This window comes from Eumetopias jubatus, unplaced genomic scaffold, assembly GCF_037043125.1.
Source record: "Eumetopias jubatus isolate StellerSeaLion01/CBP00866 unplaced genomic scaffold, mEumJub1_p1.0 scaffold_1, whole genome shotgun sequence".
NCBI classification, from domain to species: domain Eukaryota; kingdom Metazoa; phylum Chordata; class Mammalia; order Carnivora; family Otariidae; genus Eumetopias; species Eumetopias jubatus.
Window position 1 is genome coordinate 76,496,590 of NW_028274807.1, and position 22,528 is coordinate 76,519,117.

General features: G+C 38.9%; 1 protein-coding gene across 1 annotated transcript in view; it reads left to right on the forward strand.

Moving 5' to 3' along the window:
- The window catches only part of P3H2 (prolyl 3-hydroxylase 2), a 149,571-nt gene that overhangs the window by 121,542 nt on the left and 5,501 nt on the right, over positions 1-22,528 (forward strand). Inside the window, exons 4-13 of the mRNA XM_028101107.2 lie at positions 4,005-4,136; positions 6,333-6,475; positions 6,805-6,894; positions 8,617-8,657; positions 9,746-9,840; positions 16,008-16,135; positions 16,710-16,805; positions 17,333-17,483; positions 18,337-18,454; positions 19,379-19,454. Coding sequence (XP_027956908.1) covers positions 4,005-4,136; positions 6,333-6,475; positions 6,805-6,894; positions 8,617-8,657; positions 9,746-9,840; positions 16,008-16,135; positions 16,710-16,805; positions 17,333-17,483; positions 18,337-18,454; positions 19,379-19,454 — 1,070 coding nt within the window. The remainder of the gene's footprint in view (positions 1-4,004; positions 4,137-6,332; positions 6,476-6,804; positions 6,895-8,616; positions 8,658-9,745; positions 9,841-16,007; positions 16,136-16,709; positions 16,806-17,332; positions 17,484-18,336; positions 18,455-19,378; positions 19,455-22,528) is intronic.

Genomic DNA, 22,528 nt, shown 5'->3' on the forward strand with positions numbered 1-22,528 from the left:
ATATACAAAGCATTTTACATATTTATATATCTTTTAATCCTCTGAACAACTTCTGGTAGGTAGATGGTATTGTTATCCACTGTCTTCTTTTTTTTGATGAGGAATTTATATCTCAGAGCAATGTGATTAAGGTGAAGCTGGGAATCAAATCGATGCTTTTCTCAGTCTAGGGTGCATATTTTAAGGTCTACATAAGTGAAAAATGGGCAAAGGATAACCTATTCAGTAATAAATGTTTCACAAATATCTGCTGAGTGCATATTGAGTTCTAAGTTATAAATATAAAAACAAAAAACAAAAAACAATGTTCAACTTCACCTATAGGTAGGTGTAGAATGGCAAATTAAGGAAGTGAGTTTGCTCTCCCCAAATCCCAGTGTTTTCGGTCTCCATGAAAATCACCCCTCACCTAGCAGTTCAAACTAAGTCCTAAAAAATTATCTTCCAATCCAACATTTCCCTTAATTCCTATTCTCCTCTGATTCGTTACCAAACTCTGATAGGTACATCCTGAGAGCCTGTAAGATTCCCTGGTTCTCTCCATCCTTTTTGCTACCACCCTGGTTCAAATCCACAGTATATTTTAACAAAGCCACTGTGATAGTCTCCTAGCTGGTCCTCCTGTCCTGATGAGGTTTTACTCTGTAGGCAGACAAAACGGTCTAAAAAAAAAGAAAGTATGTTCACAGAACACCCCCCCCACCAAAGGCTTCCATTGCACTTGGAATAAAACTCAAGACCTTTCATAAAGACTTTCAGGATTATGCACTTGTGTATATTTTCATCCCCTTTCTATTCTCTTCCAGCAACCAACATGCTCTGGTGACCTCGAGCAAATCACTAAATGACATTTGATGAACAGTACTCACACAAATGCAGGGAAATGACTCTGCCAGAGGTCTAGCAAAACAAAACCTTTGGCAAAAAAAGTCCTCAATAATTCAGATATTGGTATTGATTTTAGGTGAAGTAAGTTGGTTTTGTAATTGAGTACGTGGCAACATGGATGACAACTAGGTCATCCAACAAATTGATTTTCAGTCTACTTCTTAATCTAAATTTTGAAAGATGTTTTCTAATTGTCCCTCTCAAAGACCTTAACAATTTATGACCTATATTTTTTAATAATTTTATTGTTATGTTAATCACCATACACTACATCATTAGTTTTTGATTATGACCTATATTTTTAAAACAGTGAGTATTATTAATCCTTTTAATCTGAAATGTGATTGATGGATACCAATGTCATTTTTATGTGTGTTTCACATTTCAGCTGTTAAGTATTTCTTTACACTTAATCTTTTATTTGGGAATGCTTTTCCTTTATTATAGTTTATTATCTTGTAGTTGTGTAAGGATATGTGCCCTGTCTCTACCCCCTGCATCTCCTCTACACTTGCCTCTACCAACGGCCACCAAACAGCTTTGGCAAGTGTCCTACATCTGCTTTAGGAAAACTGACAGATTCCCCCAGAATAACATTTAGCAATCTGCTTGAGGTCACCAGAGCATGTTGGTTGCTGGAAAAGAATAGAGATCTCCTAACTAAAGGCTCTTAATACTTAATACAACTATCACCACCATACCCCCACTTCCAATAAAGAAAAGTGATTTTAAAAAAGTCATGGCTCCTGAAGCTCAATCAAATACTATATATTACAGAAATATGGCAAGTCTTCTTGAGAATTTGACAGATACCCAATTTATTATGAGAAGGAAATTTTAAAAAGTATTCCCACACAAGTGTCTTGGATCTCAAACTTATTAAATCACAGTAATTCGACAATAACATTTGATATAGAAAGGAGACAAGAAATACAACTTATAAAATGTGTTATCATAACTCTGTAAATGCTTGTCTGGTTCTAAACTGTTCTAAGGGGCATCTGGCTAGCTCAATCAGTTAAGCCTCTGCCATTTGGCTCAGGTCATGATCCCAGGGTCCTGGGATTGAGCCCCACATCTGGCTCCCTGCTCGGCAGGGAGCCTGCTTCTCCTTCTCCCTCTGCTCCTCCCCCTGCTTCTGCTCTCTCTCTGTCAAATAAATAAATAAAATAGTAAGAAGAAAACCCCCCAAAACCCCACAAAACCCCCCACAAAACTGTTCTAAATTAAAAGTGAAATTGGCTTTGGGGCTCCTGGGTGGCTCTTTCGGTTAAGCGTCTGCCTTCGGCTCAGGTCATGATCCCGGGGTCCTGGGATCGAGTCCCGCATTGGGCTCATTGCTCAGCGGGGAGCCTGCTTCTCCCTCTGCCTGCCGCTCCCCCTGCTTGTATGCTCTCTCTCTCTCTCTCTGTCTGTAACAAATAAATAAATAAAATCTTTAAAAATTAATGAAAAAATAAAATATGGAATGTATTTAGGAAGCCAGAATATTTGAATTTTAGAGTTAGACGAACATTAAAAATACAAATGGCTTCTCAATGCAGTTATTTATTACCGGCTGTGCTTGTTGAAGCCCTAAAGAATATCATTTTGTGACTCTCATTTTGTTACTCTTTGTATATCTTCTGTTGAAAAATATCTTCATTCAGATTTTGGATTCTTATTGGGTGTGTTTTCCACCTCTTCCTTTTGCTTGTCATTTGGAATTAGGAGGAGTGTGTGTTAAAAGGTAAAGAGGAATGCCAATGGCCAGCTAAGTAGGAGAAAACAGTTGAAGGTTGTTTGTCGTTTTCATAAGAAATAAAACAGCTATTTATTGGCTATTTATATAGTTGTTTATTTCTACATGTTAAACAAATAAACAGAACTCTTTCTTCCCCTCCCATCCTCCAGCTGCAGTTAAGAACCAATGGATTGTAAGGATTCTGTTAGCTGTGCTGCATTGGGTTGAGTTAGCCAGGTCATGCAAAAACTGGCCCATTTGCCTACACACCAGAAAACACACATGCCCTTTCTGTTGTGCTCTCGGATCCCTCTTCAAGTCATCAAGAGGCAAGCCAAACTCTGCTTAACAGAGAACCTTTGAGAGGAGGCAGTTGTGGTAAATTAAAGTGTAAAGTCATTAAGTCAGATGGTTTTATCATCATTCTCAAGAAAGTCTGCTCTGCACAAGCATGAATAAAATCTTCTCTTTCTGGAGAAGACTATCTCCATCTTCCTTGTAAAAATCAATGTTGGAGCAAAATGTAGGATGTGTTTGCTTCTCTGGGACATTAGCTACTTTAGTTTCCTCAGCTCATTTGTGGATGAGCAAGAGCCCAGAGCTAAAGGGAGTGTGACAACCCTACACTTGAGAATCCTCACCTGTTTACAGTGAAAAGGATGGGGACAAAGAAAAGAGAACAAAGAGAAAGAGGCAGAATGTGTATCTAAATTCTTGAGCTTTCCTCCATATCCTATTTTAGTCCTACAGTATTAGAATTTCCAATGTTCAGGGGATGGACTATTTTGTAATTGGGTAGAATAGGTTCCTGATAAATAGATGTGTGTGTGTATATATATATATATATATACACATATATATATAGTTTCTATTTCCCTTTTAGGAAAAGTTCTTGAAAATGTTAACAAGGAGAAAAAGCTCCCCGTATGCATGGCAGTCCTTTCTCTCAGCTGCTCCTTAGCATAACCAGGATCTGAAATGTCTGATCCCAAGCCAGGTCACTTCAAGCCACCCAACGTACCCAAAGGGAGGCCCCGGAATTCTTCAATAGGAAAGGCATCTATTCAGATGGGCATGGGTGGGCTGAGATGGCCTGTGTCATTTTCAGGAAATGTAGAAAAAGGGGAACAGCAGCCAAAAGTGCTGCCTGGAGGAAAGGCCAGGGGCCACAAGGTTGGGAATCTACTATTAAGTATTCTAGCGATCACTGATCAGGAAGCCTTGGCAAGTCACTTACTTCCTTTGTGAAGGTTTCTGCTCATGAAGTGAAGTTAATGAGATGGCACTAAGAGTGTGGCGAGGTGAGGAATGCCCTGTGTCCCTGGGGCTCTGACCTTGAAGTCTAGACACTCCAGCAGACGGGAGGGACCCACCTCTCACTCTTGTCTTCCAGATCACTATATGCAGGTGCTGGTCTGTCAGCACGAATGCGTGAGGGAGCTTGCAACTCGCCCTGGTCGCCTCTCTCCGATTGAGAACTTTCTTCCCCTGCATTATGACTACCTACAGTTTGCCTACTATCGAGGTAAAGTGTGGATCGTCCCGGAATACCTTTGGGGAAGGGGTGTCGTTCATCATTACAGACATTGAATTTTCCTCTGCATTTCCACTTTACCACTGAGGCAATAGGGGTTTAGGGTTTTTTTTTTTTTTTTTCTTCTCTCTCATTTCACATCACCGCAACTCAGGCCAAGGAGAGCAGGTGAAAACCACAAGTGGGCAAATGCTGTGATAATGTCCTGAAAGTTTTATTAGACTGACATTTTACATGATTTTTCAACTTAATTTTAAAAGGTCATATATTCACAAGTTCAAAGACCAAATATCATGAAAGCATCCCTCTCTTGCTTTTTTCTGCAACCCAATTTCATGTCCTTCAACCCAGTTTCTGATTTATGTTTATTTAAAACACACACACACACCCCAACTTATTTCGCCTTCTTATACACAGAAGGTAGCATATTATTTACACTGTTCTTTACATTGCTTTCTTCACTTAATAATACATATGAGTGGGGAAGGGGCACCTGGGTGGCACAGTTGGTTAAACATCCGGTTCTTGATATCGGCTCAGGTCATGATCTCAGGGTCGTGAGATTGAGCTCCACATCAGGTTCTGTGCTGGGCATTGAGCCTACTTAAGATTCTCTTTCTCTAATAATAATAATAATAATAAATAATAATAATATATCGGGTGTCTGGCTGGCTCAGTCGGTAGAGCTTCTTCTCTTGATCACGGAGTTGTGGGTTCGAACCCTATGTTGGGTGTAGAGATTACTTAAAAATAAAATTTTGAAAAATATTTTTTTAGTAGGTTGGACCTATGAAATGACTATTTGCTTAGGTCAGTAAAGGCCAAATTTTGACAGTTTTGTATGGTTTAACCTTGTATTGGTACATGGAGATCTTCCTCATTAATTTTTCTTTACATCCACATATCATTGTACTATAATTTATTTTATGTGTCTCCTTACTCATGGGCATTGTGTTATTAGTCACTGGTTGGTATTTCAGTCAAGGATCAAATGAGTAATATTTTATGTAAGTTAGTTCACATCCACACATGAATATCTATAGGATGAATTTCTAGAAGTATGATTGCTGTGTGGAATCATTTATTCATTTAAAATTTTGATAGATGTTACCCAATTTTCTTCCATGTATAGTACATTTTTCATTGCTCATCAACAATATATTGCGAAAATTTTAGATATTCCCCAATCCATTAGGTGAAAATTTTTATCTCAGTAGAGTTTTAATTTCTATTTATCTAATTGAGAAAGAGAGATTGAGCATCTTTCCTTATGTTTAAAAGCAATTAATAGGATTGGGATTGCTGAAATCAGTTTTCGATATCATGTTGTCAAACTCAGTATAAAAACAGAATTAACTCCCAAAATTCTGCTCTGCTCATCTGTATTAAATAATGTAAGTTGTCAACAAACATCTTCAGGTGGAAACTTTTAATAATTGATGCAAAACATCTAGCACCAAAGCAGACCAAAGATAGTACCTTTTAAACACCTGAAATCATGTCCTTCCTTTTGTCTGGCTATTTTTTTGAAATATAATTAACACAGAGTGTTATATTAGTTTCAGGTGTACAACATAATGGTTCAACAATCCTGTATATCACTCAGGGTTCATCATGATAAGTGTAGTCACCACCTGTCACCAAACAACATTATTACAATCTTATTGACTGTATTCCCCATGCTATAGGTGACTTAGCTCTGTGACTTATTTATCTTATAACTGGAAGTTTGTACTTCTAGATCCCCTTAATTTCCCCCATCCCCTCACTCACCTCCCCTCATCAGTTTGTTCTCCGTATTTGAGAATCTGTTTTTACCTGTGACTATTTTTGTGTATGCTATTTGGCTCACCTTATCTTCCCTCTTATTCATGCTTAATGCTGACCTCCCACAGACATGTTAAAGTATTTCTTAAAAATCCTCTATGGGGGACGCCTGGGTTGCTCAGTTGGTTAAGCATCCACCTTTGGCTCAAGTCATGATCCCAGGGTTCTGGGATTGAGCCCCACATCAGGCTCCCTGCTCATCAAGAAGCCTGCTTCTCCCTCTCGCTCTGCCTGCCACTTCCCCTGCTTGTGCTCTCTCTCTCTCTCAAATAAATAAATAAAATCTTAAAAAAATCAGTTAAAAAAATCCCCTAGATGGACCTCGCCTGACTCTAATACTACAACTCCTTGGTCTTTCAGTTGGTGAATATGTGAAAGCCTTGGAGTGTGCCAAGGCCTATCTTCTCCTCCATCCAGATGATGAGGATGTCCTAGACAATGTGGATTACTATGAGAGTCTCCTAGATGACACCAGTGACCCAGCATCCATTGAGGCCAGAGAGGTGAGACCAAGGTCCTGAGAAGAAACTGCATTCTGCTAGATGCTCTGGGCAGAATTGGTAAAAATGTAGCACTGCTCTTAAAGATATTTAGCCATTGAGTCAAGGTTCTAGAATGCAGTTCTTTTGTACTTTAATTATTAATTCCAGAAGCATATTTTTTTCCTACATGAGAGCTTGTGAAAATCTGTTGAGATGGAGACTTTTTTGCAGCAGTGAATATTTTTTAGCTCATTTGTCACTGTCTATTGAAAAATATTTCCACTCAAACATTTATTATATTTCTTAACTGTTATTTAAATATAAATTTTCATTCGTTTTTTTTCCTCTAGGATTTGGCAATGTTCGTGAAGCGTCATAAAATGGAATCAGAACTAATAAAATCAGTTGCAGAGGGTCTGGGATTTTCATACACAGAACCGGTAAGAGCAATGATGGAAGAGGAAATGTATTTTAAAAGAATACTCAGTGGACTTCTTATTTATGATTTTATTTCCCAGCTTGATTTATTGAAGATTCTTTTTTTAATTCCATTTGCCAGTTTTATTTATTTATTATTTTTTAAAACAATTATGTTCAGTTAGCCAACATATAGTTTACTGAAAAGCCTTATTTCCTGCCTTGTATTAACAAAACCCGGGGAAGTGGGGGTGGGTATTTACTCAATATATGATAAACATTAAAAGACTTTAATAGATCTCCATATCACTGAGATCCAAAGTCAAAAGCAAATATATCTGGGGGGAAGAGAAGTGTTTTGTACCTGATGCATTTGCCTCACAATTGTTTTATGTCTTAAATACTGGATACAACATTTTGTATTTCTCTTACATGTTTTAAAAACTAAAAAGACTTCATACAAAACAAAATCAGTCTCAATTGTACTATTCATCATGCTGACTTTTCTCCACTTGTCTATGGAGGCTTTTAGTCATTCCTCATATGAAGACACACCTTTTGCCCAACTAGTACTATGGTATAGATAGATTTCTATTCTGATTTTTATTTAAGGTATCATAGCGATTTCTACATTTTTACAGCTTTTAAAATGATTTTTAGCTACATATATAGAATTGTTGTGCAATAAATAAACTCTTTTCCTGACACTGAATATTTGATTTGTTTCTGATGTTTTCTACCATATTTAATGCATGAAGCATTTTCCTTTGTATTGAACTATGCCCTTTGAATAAATTACCAGGAATGGGATTATTCTGCCATCAAAGGATATGAGAAGTTCTAAAAAGTTCTTGAAATTGCTTTTCTAAGGGAGTTTTCGGATACCTTCACTGGTTCTGGAAATGCATAAAAGTACCAGTTGACAATAAACATCTCAGCAATGAGAAATAACATTAAAAAATCATTCATATTTCTTATGTACAAAATGGTATATCGTTGTTTTAATTTGTATTCCTTTGATGACCAACAAAAATAAACTTTTCACATGTTGTCATTAATTACTTTTCCTGTGATTTGAATTGTCTGGACCTGCCTTTTTTTCATTTATCTGTTAGTTAACTATATGTTCTTCATATATGTACCTATCATATGTTTATAAAAAGCACTATTTGTAATATATCTTATTTATAACATTTTTTCATTTCTGTCTTAGTTATGTCATGTTTTTATTGGCATATTTTAAAAATTAGGATAATTTTTAAGTATACTAATTCTCAGTAACATTTCTAATATGCTTATACCCAGCCCTACTTATTATTTTTTTAATTGCATTCTCCCAGGAAACTTCAGAAAAAGTTACTTTATGATCCTACACAGATGATTAATCAAGCTGAACTTTTTTGTTTGTTTTATTCACAAAACATAAGGGAGTTGGACTGAATGATCTTTTAAGTGTCCTCCTGACACCAAATTCCAAATCACTTCTTGGACAAAAAATATAAATACTTAAGCTAATTCCATGCTATTTTTGAAAACCCATTTGTGCATCATTTCTTCTTTGCCAAAATTGCATTGGCTTTAGCTCTTCTTTTTATTAATTAAAAAAGTATTGTTTCTTGACACAGTATGCAAGTTTCCTAATGTTTTAGGTCTTCTGAGTGTTTTAAATGTATATTTTCTTTCTGTGCATTATATTTTAGTGACAAAGCTACTGAGTTTGTTTGTTTGTTTTTAATTTAAAACAGAATTATTGGATCCGATGTGGAGGACGACACGATGAGAATCGGTGAGTCCTTCATTCAGAATACAATCTGTTTACTTCTAATGAGAAGAAGTACTTAGAGTCATACCCACTAGCAGGACCTTAGCTCTACGGAATAGGTAAAAACAGATAGTTAAATGAGTTCCACACTGGGAATTAGGAACTCAGCCTTCTGGTCCCCACTCTTCCTATATACTTCTGTGTGACCTTGAGTGCCTTGTCATCCTTTCCAATCTTACGTTTTTCCTCCAAGTAAGGGGTTGGATCAGGTGATCTCTAAAGGTGACACATTCTGTGGACTCTGTTTTTGATTAATAGAATAGAGCTTAGTTTTTTCTTGTTAATGCTGAATTCCCTTACTACATTTGGAAGCAGGAAGCTCAAAGAGTTTCACTGCAAGCTAAAATATCAGGTGTCATTAACTCAATCAGAAATGAAGAGACCTCATTTTTTAGAATGATAGAAGTAAAAAAATCAATTTGCATGTTATGAGCAGTTTGAGGAATCATAGAATGTCAGAGTTACATGTTTGAGCTGACCTGGTCTAGCCTGTACATTTTCAAATTCAGAAAGTGAGCTTCTGACAAGGCAAAGGACTCTTTTAGAGTGTCACCACAAGGGACTGGTGGATCAAGATCTTCCTCTTCAAAATCTTATGGTCTTTCACTAGACATCAGGGCCTCATCCCTGGGTGGCCTAAATTTATTACAAGAGAGCCAAGAGTGGACATGCACAGTTGGATTTGTTCACTCTGTGTGTATTGAACGGATATCATGCTGTGATTTGTATGTTTGCCAAGTTTGAAACTTGTGTCTTCTTTCTTGGAATAGTAAAGAAACACTACCCGAGGTCATGGGTTATTTCAGTTCAGTCATTGTTTGGGATGCACTCTATGCTCAAGACAAAAATACAACACTGAGCGTTATAAAGATGCACATGATAATTTTTTTCTGCTCTTTGGAGACTTAATTTCTAATCTCAGTGGGGTGAAGTTATGGATACAATTAACTGTAAAAAAAAGGTGCTAAGAAGACTACCTGAGTAAGGTGTCCTTTGTCTTTGAACATCCTCATTCAGTGAGAAATTCCATTTCAACTGTTTTTAATGGGCAGGGTCCCTTCAGGAGTGAACGTGGAAGGGGCAGAAGTTCATGGACTGTCAATGGGGAAAAGGTCATCACCCAAGATAGATCGAGACTTAAGAGAGGGTAAGTATCTGTGCACTTTTACTTAAAGGAGGGAAAAGAGGAGGTGGGAGTTGGCTAGTTGTTATTTAAATTAAGGAAGAGCTCACTTTCTCTGGAAACTAAAGAATAAGATTAAGTAACTACATTTCGTAACGTTTTGAAAGCAAGGCTTAAAAACAGTATCTCAGATTTGTTTATCATCGCCTTTGGTTTCCAACAAGAGTGCTTCCAAATTCGCTCCCTCATCTGTTTCCCACAGGAGTTCTGCGAACCAGGCAGGGACTGAATGATCAGTTGAGTACCTGAGGTTTGGAGAGGTCACGGGGCTTCTGTCACCTAGTGAGTGAGTGCTAGCTAGTGCGGAATAGATTGCACATCAGAGGAACTCGAAGAGATAGGTCACATGGATATTAGATGAGTTCATCTACGGTGCTTGAGGCACATATATCTGAGCAGGACTCTGAGGGATAAGTAGAATTTAAATTGAATTGACAGAGGTGTGGAGGGACCCATCTTAGTGGATAAAACAATGGAACAAAGGCACAGAGATGGAGAGAGCAGAACATGATATACTTACGTCAGATCAAAATTCGCGGAAACATATGTCGAACGTTGTCAAAAGTAGTTTCTAAATACAGCTAAACATTGTTGTAATAATAAATTATTAGCAGTAGTGGTACTAACTCAGTAGTGATCCTTAACGATTATTATGGTATCTGTATATTTTATAATTCCTCAGGCAAATCTACACACACTCCATTTGAATACTGGAAGCATCATGCGAGACAAGTGCCTCCACTTCACAGGCAAGAAAACTGAGGCTCACAGAGATATAGTGACATGTCCGGTGTCTCATAGCTCATAACGGGTTGAGCAGGCATTCGAACCTAGGCTTTTGAATCCAGATCCCATTTTCTCCTACTCACCTGGAGATGGAACATAAAAGTGTCTAGAGATCCAAAGTGTACCCTTTATTGATTAAATAATGGCAAGATAAGAAGGTTTTAGAAACCTGCATTGAGAAGGAGTACAGTACTCCTTTCCCCGACAAGAGAGTGTGTCAGCACATTCCTCCAGCTGATTTGAAAACTTCTGGTTCTCTACAGCTCTCACATTTCCCAGCCCTTTCCTTCCTCAGCTTCTAAGTCAGTTTGAGGCAGTAAACAGGATAAAATGCTCATCTAATCTGACCTGGACCTCAGTTTGTAGCCACAAAGCCCAAGCTGTTTTACAAAGGCCAGAGAGTTTCATGGTCAGCCAGAGTTCGTGTTGCTTTTTAAGCTGAGAAATCACCTAGAAAGTACGTGCCAATAAGCCAGCACTTTGCTGTAAAGGTTTGGGAAACTCCAGGATGGTTGCCAGATGTCAAAGCTTTTTTTTTTTTTTTTTTTTTCCCCTGGCTCCCTGGGACTCTGATATACAGCAGCTGACTAAGAAGACTAATATGAAGAATAGAGTAGGAGACTACACAGGATAGGGAGAGACTGTGATTGGCTGGGCACCAAGGTCTATCATTTCTGTAGAATTTGCTTAGTTGAATGGGTGACTGCATCTTAGGATGTTCTCTGGAAACCACTGGAAAGCCTTCTGTGGAGTCACGAGAGATCTGAATAGTTTCTAAATTAAGAACAGTGGTAGACAGAGCCAAATTTCCAACCAGAAAACACTTTTTTATCTTAGTCTGGCTGAAAGCAGATGTCAGGGAGGCAAGAAAGGGTGCATGCTTCACAGAGTAGAATATATTTCAGCTTTTGTGCTCTTCCACAAAGGGATTGTCATCTACTCTGGTTACCTAACAGTAATTAGTAGTATTCACACTGGACGGCTCAGAAGCATTACGGGAGTGACCCAAGACCACGTCCCAGACGGACTCCAATCCACGGAATAAGCATATCCTCAAACCAAAAACACCCATCACTTATCCATTCTCTTTTCAACTGCCAGTTTCCAAAGGTACTTCTCCATAATCATCCCAGTCAGTATAGTAGAAATCACATTGAACTTGGAATCAGGAATCTGAGTTTCCAGGATTGTTAGTCTGATGTACTTGATGTGATGGACACCTGGAGACGTGAGGTCTCTGGGCTCTGTGAGCCTCAGCTGTAAAAGAAGGACAGCGACCTTTTGCTGAGGAACGGTGTGAAAAGTCTTCTGTAGACCATTATGGGCTGTGCTCACATAAGGACTTGTTACTTAGCACATGCCTGTTGTGACTTGTGTCACTCTGTAATATTTATGGTAAAATGCTGCTTCTTGCCAGGTGAGCCACAGGCGGTGAGCACAAAGGAGTATTTTCCTAGACGATCCCTCTTTATTGCAACTGGAGAGTCCGAGCCAGGCACATACTTTATGAATGAGAGAAGAGTTAAGTTGTTTAGCTAAATCTCCTTGAGCTGTGGTTAGGAGTTGGCCGAAGCCATCAGATCAGGCCCCAGGAACCACAACTTATTGGACTACAGTTTTATTTTTATTTTAATGTTTTCCTCTGTCTGGTGTGCTGCTAGTCATTTGTAGGCTGGTAGAGGTGAGTGTTTCAATGGCAGGGTTTGTTTTTCCTCCCCCTCCTCCTCCTCCTCCTCCTCCTTCTTCTTCTTCTTCTTTTTTCCTTTTGGTTAGTGGGTGGGTAGTTGGCTGTGGTTTGTGAAATGCATGTGTGGGAAACCTCTGTATAAAAGTCTATGCTCAGTGGTGATTGTGTTAACTACATGAAAGGCAGGTTTCTAGCAGATTCTGCCTGAAGCTGTGAGTGGGTAGGTAGTTAGGCTCGTGTTGCACTCCGTCCCTTCCCCTGATCTTAGTACGTTCCATGTGGTGTGACTGGAGGAATTGGCAATATCCCAGTAGCCTTTTTTAAAATATACTCCTTTATGCTTATTAAGATGCTTCACTCAGAACTTAACCCAATAGACCAGGCATATGTTACTATAATACTAAATAATCAACATAGTAATAGCAAATACTTATACAGAACGGTAGGCATTTTTCTAAATGTTTTGGTTGTAGTAACTGTTAAAGTTGTCTTTTGAAAATAGGGTAATTATATTTGAAGTTCATATACTCTCAAGAGAGGAAAGGAAAAAATATGACATAGTAGAAACCGACCCAGTTTACTAAACCCTTGGTCTGTCATCCATTTCTATTTGACTTTTATATTAGAAAATGCTTTTCAGTGAACCAACAAGTATTTTGTCTTTCTTGTTGAAGGAACATCTCTTTTACTTTTCTAAGTGGGAATGGAATACGCAGTTTACTTTTCCAAATATTTGAGAAACTGCCTTAATTTGGCTATGGCTCTTAATCAGCTATATAGATTAGAGCAACCTTTCCAAATAACCTGTGTTTTATGTTAAGAGGTCCTGTTGGGGAGAGGGCGAGTCTACTGTTTTTTTATTGCTACCAAAAAAAAAAAAAAAAGGAGCACAAATGTAGCAGCTTACAATAACATACATTCACTATCACCCAGTTTCTGGGGGTCAGGAATTTCGGGGTAGCTTGATGGGGTCCCTTGCTTCAGGGTCTGTGACAGGCTTCCTTCAAATTGTTGATCAGGGCTGAGGTCTCTTCCAAGGCTTGACTGTGGAACTATCTTCTTCCAAGCTCATATGATAGAATTTGGTTCATAAAGTCTTAGTGGACAGTGGTCCTCAGTTCCTAGTTGATCGTTGCCTGGAGGAGGCCTCATTCTTTGCTGCATGAGTCTGTCTAATGCAGCAACATATTGCAATGCAAGCTGAGAAGGCAATAGACTGAGTCTGCTAGCAAGATGGAGGTGGCAATCTCATGTAATACAATCACAGAAGTCATATCCCATCACCTTTGCCATATTCTATCGTTGGAAGCAAGTTCCAGGCCCCATTCACGCTTGAGGAAAGCAAATTACGCAAGCCCATGAATCCCAGGAGGCAGTGATCATTAGGGGGCCATCTTAGAGTCTCTCTGTCATAGGAAAGAAGGAAGGAAGAAAGGAAGGAAGGAAAGAAGGAAGGAAGGAAGGAAGGAAGGAAAGAGGGAAGGAAGGAAGGAGGAAGGGAGGTTGGTTTTATGCTCGATTAAGGGTAAGAACTGCTTCATACTGTCTCAATACTCAGGATATTCTTAATGCCTATTTACATATTAAAAGTTCTAAGAAGTCCTCTTAAATTTTGTGTAACCTAGTACTTCCCAAACACATTTGATCAAGAAACTCTTTTTTCATCAAAAACTTTCTGCGGAATAAAGGCTGAGAAACATTGAATTGTGTGTGTGTGTGTGTATTTTTTTTCTATTCATCCAAAAGATTGGTACTGAAACTATACCATGGGGTTATATTCCTGGAATCCAAGAAATTCTGTATTTATAGATTTTGATGACAATCTAAAAAAAAAATTAATAGGCACAACTAGTGGGTCATGTAAATAACCACCTGATAGTCAAGTCCCGCCATGAGATTTCATACCATGTTGGGTGAGGCTACTATCCCGTTGGTACCAGTTAGTGATACTTCGGGGGCTGAAGACTAACAAGAAATGAAGTCAAACAAACTTATAAATAATGTATCAGGAGCAGATAAAGGCCCAAATTTATCATGGTACACTATGACTTCATAGTAATTTCAGTAGAGAAAAGTTGCAGTGCAATGAGTCATTACACACCAAAAATACTATAAAGAATGCTGGCTCAAAAGAATCTGGGCTAGATCAGTGAGTAGAACATTCATGTGGAATGTAGCTTTTTGTTTCTGCAAAATAACAACCATTTCATTAATATTAACTTGAATTTAGTTTTATGGTCTTGCTTTTATTTAATCTTGTAAATTGCTTTTGGTATTATAGTTATATGAAACTCTAAAGATAAATAAATACAATGATCATAGTTTTATAATTGCAAGTATGGAAATAAAATTGTGATAAAGTAATGTGTTGGCACTGCCTCTCCTTAGGGAACTTTTCCTTTAACAGATAACCATCTATTATTAAAGATTGGGAAACACTGTATTTTTATCTTAATAGTCCACTAATTGTGGGCTGTAGTGAATCTTTCATCCTAACTAGACTATTAATAAACTTGATGCTGTTCTTTAGTTTCACTAATTCATTTTAAAGAACTAGAGGGGACATCGATTTCAGTTGGTTTCTTCCTTCTTCACTGATGTGTTTTAGGGTAGTGTGTTGGGGACCATTGCTTGACTAGGGGAAGAAGGGAGCAGCTAAGCCCTCCCCCTGCCTCCCTCCAGGGCGAACTGTTGTTATTAATAGGCACACATCAGGTCCCTTAGGAGTCTTATAAAGAGCAGAAAAGCTTTCTTCCTCTCTTCAGTTTTTTAGTTCAAGCTGGTTGCACTGTGTTACAGCTGGAGATTTCCTCGCCAACAGAGGCTTTGTCCTTCAGTCCTATCCTCTGTGAGGAAAGAGCCTGGTCAGGTCTAGATTTTGTAATTAACCACCTAAAGCATAACCCCAAAGCATTACCTTCTGAAAAGCCTACACGGGCTAATTTCATAAAGTTGTGGGCTCCATCCAGGGAGAGAGCAGGTGCCTATAGGAAACCTTCCCATGCAAAGAAAGCGATATAAAGATTTGTCCAGAGACCATAGAAAAATAAATATTCCATAAATAAGACTTTCTAGAGTCAGTTAGTTGGTTGGAAGAAGACTAGGAAGGAGGTGGCTGGCTTGGGTGTGATTGTCCCGATGGTGCATTTACCAGCGGAGTTTTCTAGTGAAGATATTTCTCTCCATACCAGTGAGAATGTGGTGTGTATGTCACATGTGGGGGCACAAACACATGATCCAGTAATGTGATGTTGTAGCAGAGTTAGGAACCAAAGGTTGTGGAGAAGGTTGTGTGCAGTTGCCGAGAGATTTCTGGAAGGTCTTCTCCAGGCAGCATCCTGTGAGAGTCCCAGTCTGCTTTGCAGGATCATCCCTGGAATCAAATGAAAAGATAGTGTATCAAACCCACAATACTACACAAATGTGATACCTTATTGTGATGTTATGGAGAAACAGCTTCAGGTATCTGGTCTTCAGACATCTGTCTTTTCCCTGAATCCATATTGTACTTAGCAAGCTTCCAATGTGTCTTTGCATTCTTAAGTATTCATGAGCAAACTGATTCTCATGAATTTCTCATTAAAAACCAGTAGGTGTTCTGTGCTTCCCTCCTTGGGAACAGAGGTAACAGAGAAGGTGATGTGTTCTGTCTCTTCAGGTGGCCCTCTGCTCTATGAGAACATCACATTTGTCTATAACTCGGAGCAACTGAATGGGACTCAGCGGGTTCTCCTGGATAACGTCTTGTCAGAAGAACAGTGCCGGGAGCTCCACAGCGTGGCCAGTGTGAGGACCCAAGAGGTGGGGTGGGGGAGGACGGAGCCTGAGGGGGCCAGGCTGGTGGGAGCCCTGGAGCTCTCTGGTCCTAGTCTCACTTGGAGTCAGGAAACCAGGCCTGAAATGTCACTTTCTTTAGGACAAGGACCTCAGTGTGGGGGCATTTTCCTAGCCTGGTTTGGGCTGATTTGAATTTTGTCTAGATCTGGACACAGCTCATGGATCTGGAATAGTTAGTGGCTTAATACGTAGGACGATGGCCATTCAGCATGAGCCCTGCCCACCATATGAGGTCACTGGGAAATCTCTTTATTTTAATTGATAATTAACTAATATTTTAATCATTTATAGCCTACCTATTTCTATAAAAACTGGTATTTCATGATGAACATGTAGAATGAAGTTTAAATGAAGATATCTCTTTTGATTGGAAGGATTAATGATACCAGGATCCTGATACAAAACAGGGATGATTCTGAGTATTGACTGTGGTCCTTAGCTTCCTGTCAGTCAAGGCAAAAAGGGAAAGCTGATGAAGTCATCGCTGTCATTAATAAAGCATCTTTTTATATTTTGCTGCCAGGGAATCATGCTTGTTGGTGATGGATACAGAGGAAAAACTTCACCCCATACACCCAATGAGAAGTTTGAAGGTGCAACCGTCCTGAAAGCACTCAAGGTAAAGTCGTAGCTTCTTTTGGGTTTGGGTTCCTAAGCGTCATCAGATGCCGTCTGTGCATTGCAGGTACAGGAAAGAGGAGAGTCCAGACTGTAGACCTGTCAGGAGAGATGAAGGGAGCAAGTATGAAATGACATCTCCATTGTTTTAAATCATTCCTCGATTCCTTCACTGAGTCATCAACTGATCAAACTTTTTATCTCCTAAATTCATATCTGACAAATAATACATAGTCCCCCCTATCCTCAAGGAGCTCCTGGTGCAATGGCGAAAACATACTGAACCACATGATGATTCTGCACCACACCAAGGGTTGTTGGGAAGGTAGCTTTCAGTGTTCTCATTGTGATTAGGAAGGATGAATTTCAATGGCCTATTTTACTAACCAAAATCCTCGAGCATGTGGTCGTATTTCCACTGGTCAATGCAGACTTGACCATCCTTATATTGCCTTAATGAAACCTAGTGTCTTTTTCTCAAGCCTTCCGATCAACCCAGTGCAATCTCATGTTCTTCTTTGTCTTCAGTTTGGTTACGAAGGCCGAGTCCCACTGAAGAGTGCCCGTCTGTTTTATGACATCAGCGAGAAGGCTCGAAAGATTGTAGAATCCTATTTCATGCTGAACTCAACCCTGTATTTTTCCTATACACACATGGTCTGCCGAACTGCTCTGTCTGGTAAGATTCCAGAGTCTGAACTTGTTCCCTCCTACCCAGGGTGAAATGAGAAAGAAAACAATGTAAAACAAAGTTCTGTTACATTTTAGACTCATGGTTTAGCAAAGTTCTAAATTCCTAAAACAGAAAAAGCTTGCTCACTGTTACCTCCCCCTTCCCTCTTCTCTTTTTGGCCCCCTCAAATTCCAGAAGGCCATTGCTCTGCCTGTCTTTCTTTCAAAACTATTTCCCCTACTTGCTTAAAGTCACACAGAGAAGGACTTTCCTGCTTTAGGTTTTACTTTCCAGGGAACCAGGAACCTGAAGATTACAGTCCCCCGTCACGCCCCCAAAGCATTAAGTGGTCGCTTAGAAGATGAAGGGATTGTTGAAAGAAATGTTCTTAAAAAGGCAGAGACTGCCTCACTCCTGCCTGTCATGATTTCTCCCCTAGATCTTCTCTTGCACACTCTGTTGAGTAGGAGGGGAGGAAGGATGTCATGGGACGAGACTTTGACACATGAACTTTCACCTGAATCAGCCTTTTCTTTTTACATTTTCTTTCCACCCCTCTCATTTGCCTGCCCCACATGAGGTCCAGCCCATGGAATGCATGGAATTTCTACTATGTATCTTCATATCAAGAAACTGTTACAGCCAACCAGGCAGGCGTGGTTTGTCCATGGTTTTACATCAAGTTTGCACCAAAGCAGGACCCATCTCTTGACTGCTTAGTCGGTTTGTTCATCTCTGTGGGTCAATCTTGTGTCTCAAATTTGCAAAGGGCAGCAGCAATGAGAGAATGCAGGTTGTCAGCTTTGCTGTTGGAGGTTCCTGCTCTCCTGTCATCCTCACCGGTTCCCTTTTCCGGCAGGTCAGCAGGATAGAAGAACTGACCTCAGTCACCCCATCCATGCCGACAACTGCCTGTTGGATCCTGAGGCCAACGAATGCTGGAAGGAGCCTCCTGCTTACACGTTCCGGGACTATAGGTACAACCAGCCCTGCCTTCACAACCAAGCTTTTGTCCAACAGTTGCCAGATACCCATGGAAACTAGAAAACTGATCTGTGTGGCTTGTCCTCATATTCATCTCGATGAAGCAGAGATTCTCAAATACCCTCCTGAAGCAGCTGACACAACCAGGAAGCGACTTGATCATCTTAGATTAAAGCCAAGCACATTCTGTTGCATTTGAATCCACAAAATGCCCATTTTGTTTTCATATAAAAAGTAAAGCCTTCTTTTTTGAACATTTGGCTTTCACTGAAATGTATGCCTTGTGGGTTGTGTATCTCAGTCTGAGAACTCAAGGATATGCTGTCCCAATGCACACAGGGATCTTACAGTATCACTCACCTATGTCTGCCTTTTATAAACAAGACACTGGAAACTCGAAGGAAAAATTAGATGGTATTTTAGTGTCCAAAGAGAAGTCACCATGTATATAATAGTGGTTAATTACTACTGCAGCATGCACCATACAAAATCATTTATTGAACAACCCTATCTACCAGGCAAGACTACACCTCTTGGAGCTCTCTAGCTACTTTGGGAGGAAATAACATTCTTTAGAGTTACAAGTATAAGAGGGAAGAAGAGAATGATAAGTAGCATGTGCAGGTTCGAAGGGGTAGATGAAATCCAAGTTTTCTTGGGATAAAGTGAAATGTGAGATGAAATTTGAAATATGATAAAAATGTTAGCATAAGTGAAACAAATAAATACTTCAGGGGTATGATCCAAACTATATCTGATCTTACTTTTTAGGGTTAGGAGGGTCAGTAATTTCAATGTCCAGTTCAAAGGAAACTTAACCAATCAGACTGGTCAGTTTATTACATCTCTGGTATTCTCTGATGAAGCTGTTGTAAGCACATAATAGTACAAATGGTTTTCTCTTTTTTTTCTTATAGTGCTCTCCTGTATATGAATGATGACTTTGAAGGAGGAGAGTTCATTTTCACTGAGATGGATGCCAAGACTGTGACCGTAAGTAAACCTATACAGGCAAGTTTTTGTAGCATTTCTTCATCTCAAGCTTGCTGTTTTCCAAGGATTCACAGATTATTGGACTTCCAATATCTGAGCTTGAGAATTCAAGCGGTGCACAGGGGCCCAGCAAATGTATGCATCATAAAATGTTAGAGATGGACTCATCAATAAAATCTTCCAGTCTATTTTACAGATGGGTAATTTAAAGAATAGATATATGAAGCATTTGCTCATGATTACATAGCTAGTTAGTGTTAGACCTGCAACCAGAACTTAGGTCTTCTGATTCTTTGTCAGGTAGTCTGATGGAAACATAAAAGCACCTATTTCTAAGTCATCCATGCCTAGGACTAGAGAAATGGATTCTATAGGATAGTTTTCGAGCAACCTGGTGTTCTCCATGCTTATACTGAGTATTGGGCGCTAGACCCCTAGTTATCAAAATTACTATATATGTGTGTATGGATATATATGCTTATGGCTGTAAGTAAACCTGTACATGAAAACTGATATATACACATTACACACACACACACACACACACACACACACACACACACACACACTATAGATGAGATTCTAAACACACCTTTGTAGGTAAATTTCAGCAGTTAATTTCAACTACCGTCTTCCTAGGTAAACCAGTGCCTTTGGAAAACCAGTCTACTGGGTTATAGACCACATAGCCAGCATCCTTTGGACTTTAAGCCAAAGAGCATATGCCATGGTAGAAAAATCTATTTTCCAATTGAGGATATAACTGAATTGTAAATAGATTATGAGATGTATCTTTCCTCCATATCTAAATAGTTGAGGCATGTATCTGACAAACTTCAAGGATTTTGTCTTATACATACTATTTTCACTACTTTTTCTGAGTGTTATGTTTTCCCTCTCCTATTTTGTAGGAGACACCCATATGTCATTTATGACATATGGTCATGGTGGGGTATAAGCAGATGATATAAAAAATTCTGTACTACTGGATTTAAAGGGAACCCTATGGAGATTCTGGTTAAAATTGTCCAGAAACATTGGAATAATTAAGGAAAAATATTTCATACCATTTTATGCAATAATGTGTATCTAAAAGGTTATGATGCCTCACGTTTTGTTGTAAAAGCTTAAGCATCAACAGATTCATTATCTGGAAAACTAAATCAAGACTGATGATCTGGGTTGCTTCTAATCCCGACACAAAATTATCATTTTTTTTAAAGTCTCTGTGCAGAAAGCTCTGAGCTCTGCTAACACTAGAACAGATTTTAAAATGCTTGCAGCTCACACAGTTGGAAAGAAAATCAGACAGGTGGTTGAAAAGATTTCTTTGCTTCTACTCCATCTAGTGGCCATATTTGGAAAGGCTTAATGTTTGAAAGTAAATGATGCCTGGAATACTATGTAAGAATCAGTAATTAATTCATTGTTGAATGCAAGTTAACTGTAATTCTGCTGTTTAAAGATGTGAAAGCAGATAATACTGCTTTCATATAGCTGTACTTTTAAGAGAAGGGTGTAACTATTTTAAAACATACTGAATCTAATCCTCACCACCACCCCTAAAAAAGTAATAGAAAAATTGATTTAAACAGTGTTTTGATTGAAAAGCTCCAAGTTGATAGATTCATTTTCCCAAGTTAGCTCTACTTCATATTAATACATAAGTGGAGTTTTTAGAGGATTTTGTAAAAATTAAAATTCTTAGGTAATCAGTCCCAATAACAAAGAGAAATGGATAGTTTTATTTTTCAGCTTTCCTTTCTTTGACATAAGGGACAAATGAAGCAGAGAAATGGCCCAACTTGGGGCTACACAAGGAAAAAAGTCCTCTAAGTTCTTTACTTTGGAAAAATCTGGGAATTACACAATTAACTGAATGGTGGCTAAAGATTTACATTCATTCAAGACGAGTAGAGCACAAAGAATTCCCTGACTTTGAATTATCAGTTAGATGGAAAGCAAAAGGAATTTTTTATCATAATTGGAAGATACATAGATTATGTTCAACAGCAGCATATTTGTGAAACATGAGTATTTTGGGATTTGGCTTTCACTGTACAAGTTTGAGAGAGATGAAATTTAATAATTTCTATTTGTGGGGCGCCTGAGTGGCTCAGTCAAGTGTCTGCCTTCGGCTCAGGTCATGGTCCCAGGGTCCTGGGATCGAACCCCGCATCGGGCTCCCTGCTCTGCGGGGAGCCTGCTTCTCCCTCTCCCTCTCCCCCTGCTTATGTTCCTTCTCTCGCTGTCTCTCTTTCTGTCAAATAAATAAATAAAACCTTAAAAAAATAATTTCTATTTGCTTCACAAAAAATTAAATTCAATATAGAACTGTGCTCCAGAAGTATGTTTACAATCATCTAAACTTCAGGACATATTTTTCTATAGCAGTTATGTCATACATGAAGTTTGTTTATTCCTTTCTGTGGCTGATATATAACAGGCGATGCTCTCCATTTGATAAGATTGGTCATAGAGACTTTTGTGAACCTACATACCTATGATCAATTCCAAATGCTTCAGGTAGCTGATAGCTTCTTCTCCTAAACTTTCCCAAGTTCTTCATGTATAAAAATACTTTGAATTCATCCAGTTACATCGGAGATAAAGCATCAACTTGTCCCCACACCCTGTCTTTAATATTGTAAAATGTTACTGCTGACACTCGATAATCACATAGAAGCAACAGTACCTACATGTGGTTGAGTGAGCCTTGACCAGCACCTGGGAATGAGCTGCCCAGAAAACTCAAAACTGGATCTTAAAGCTGCAAGTAGACCAAGGCTTTCCTACCTACTTCATATGTTTCAAGCATCATTTATTTTTTTGTTTCCATGTGGAAACTTACAACAAATTCCTTCTCCAGGAAAATGAAATCAGATCGATACCAAGGGCACCCTTAAGGAGTGAATTCTCTAGATTTGCATCCGAAAAGTCACCTTGACAAAGCTGCATAAGTAAAGAACTCCCTCCAGCAAAGACAAATTACTTCTCAATTATTGTGAATAGAAGAGTAACCAGAAGCTGACTGCTTTTCTCTGCTCATCACACACACACACACACACACACAG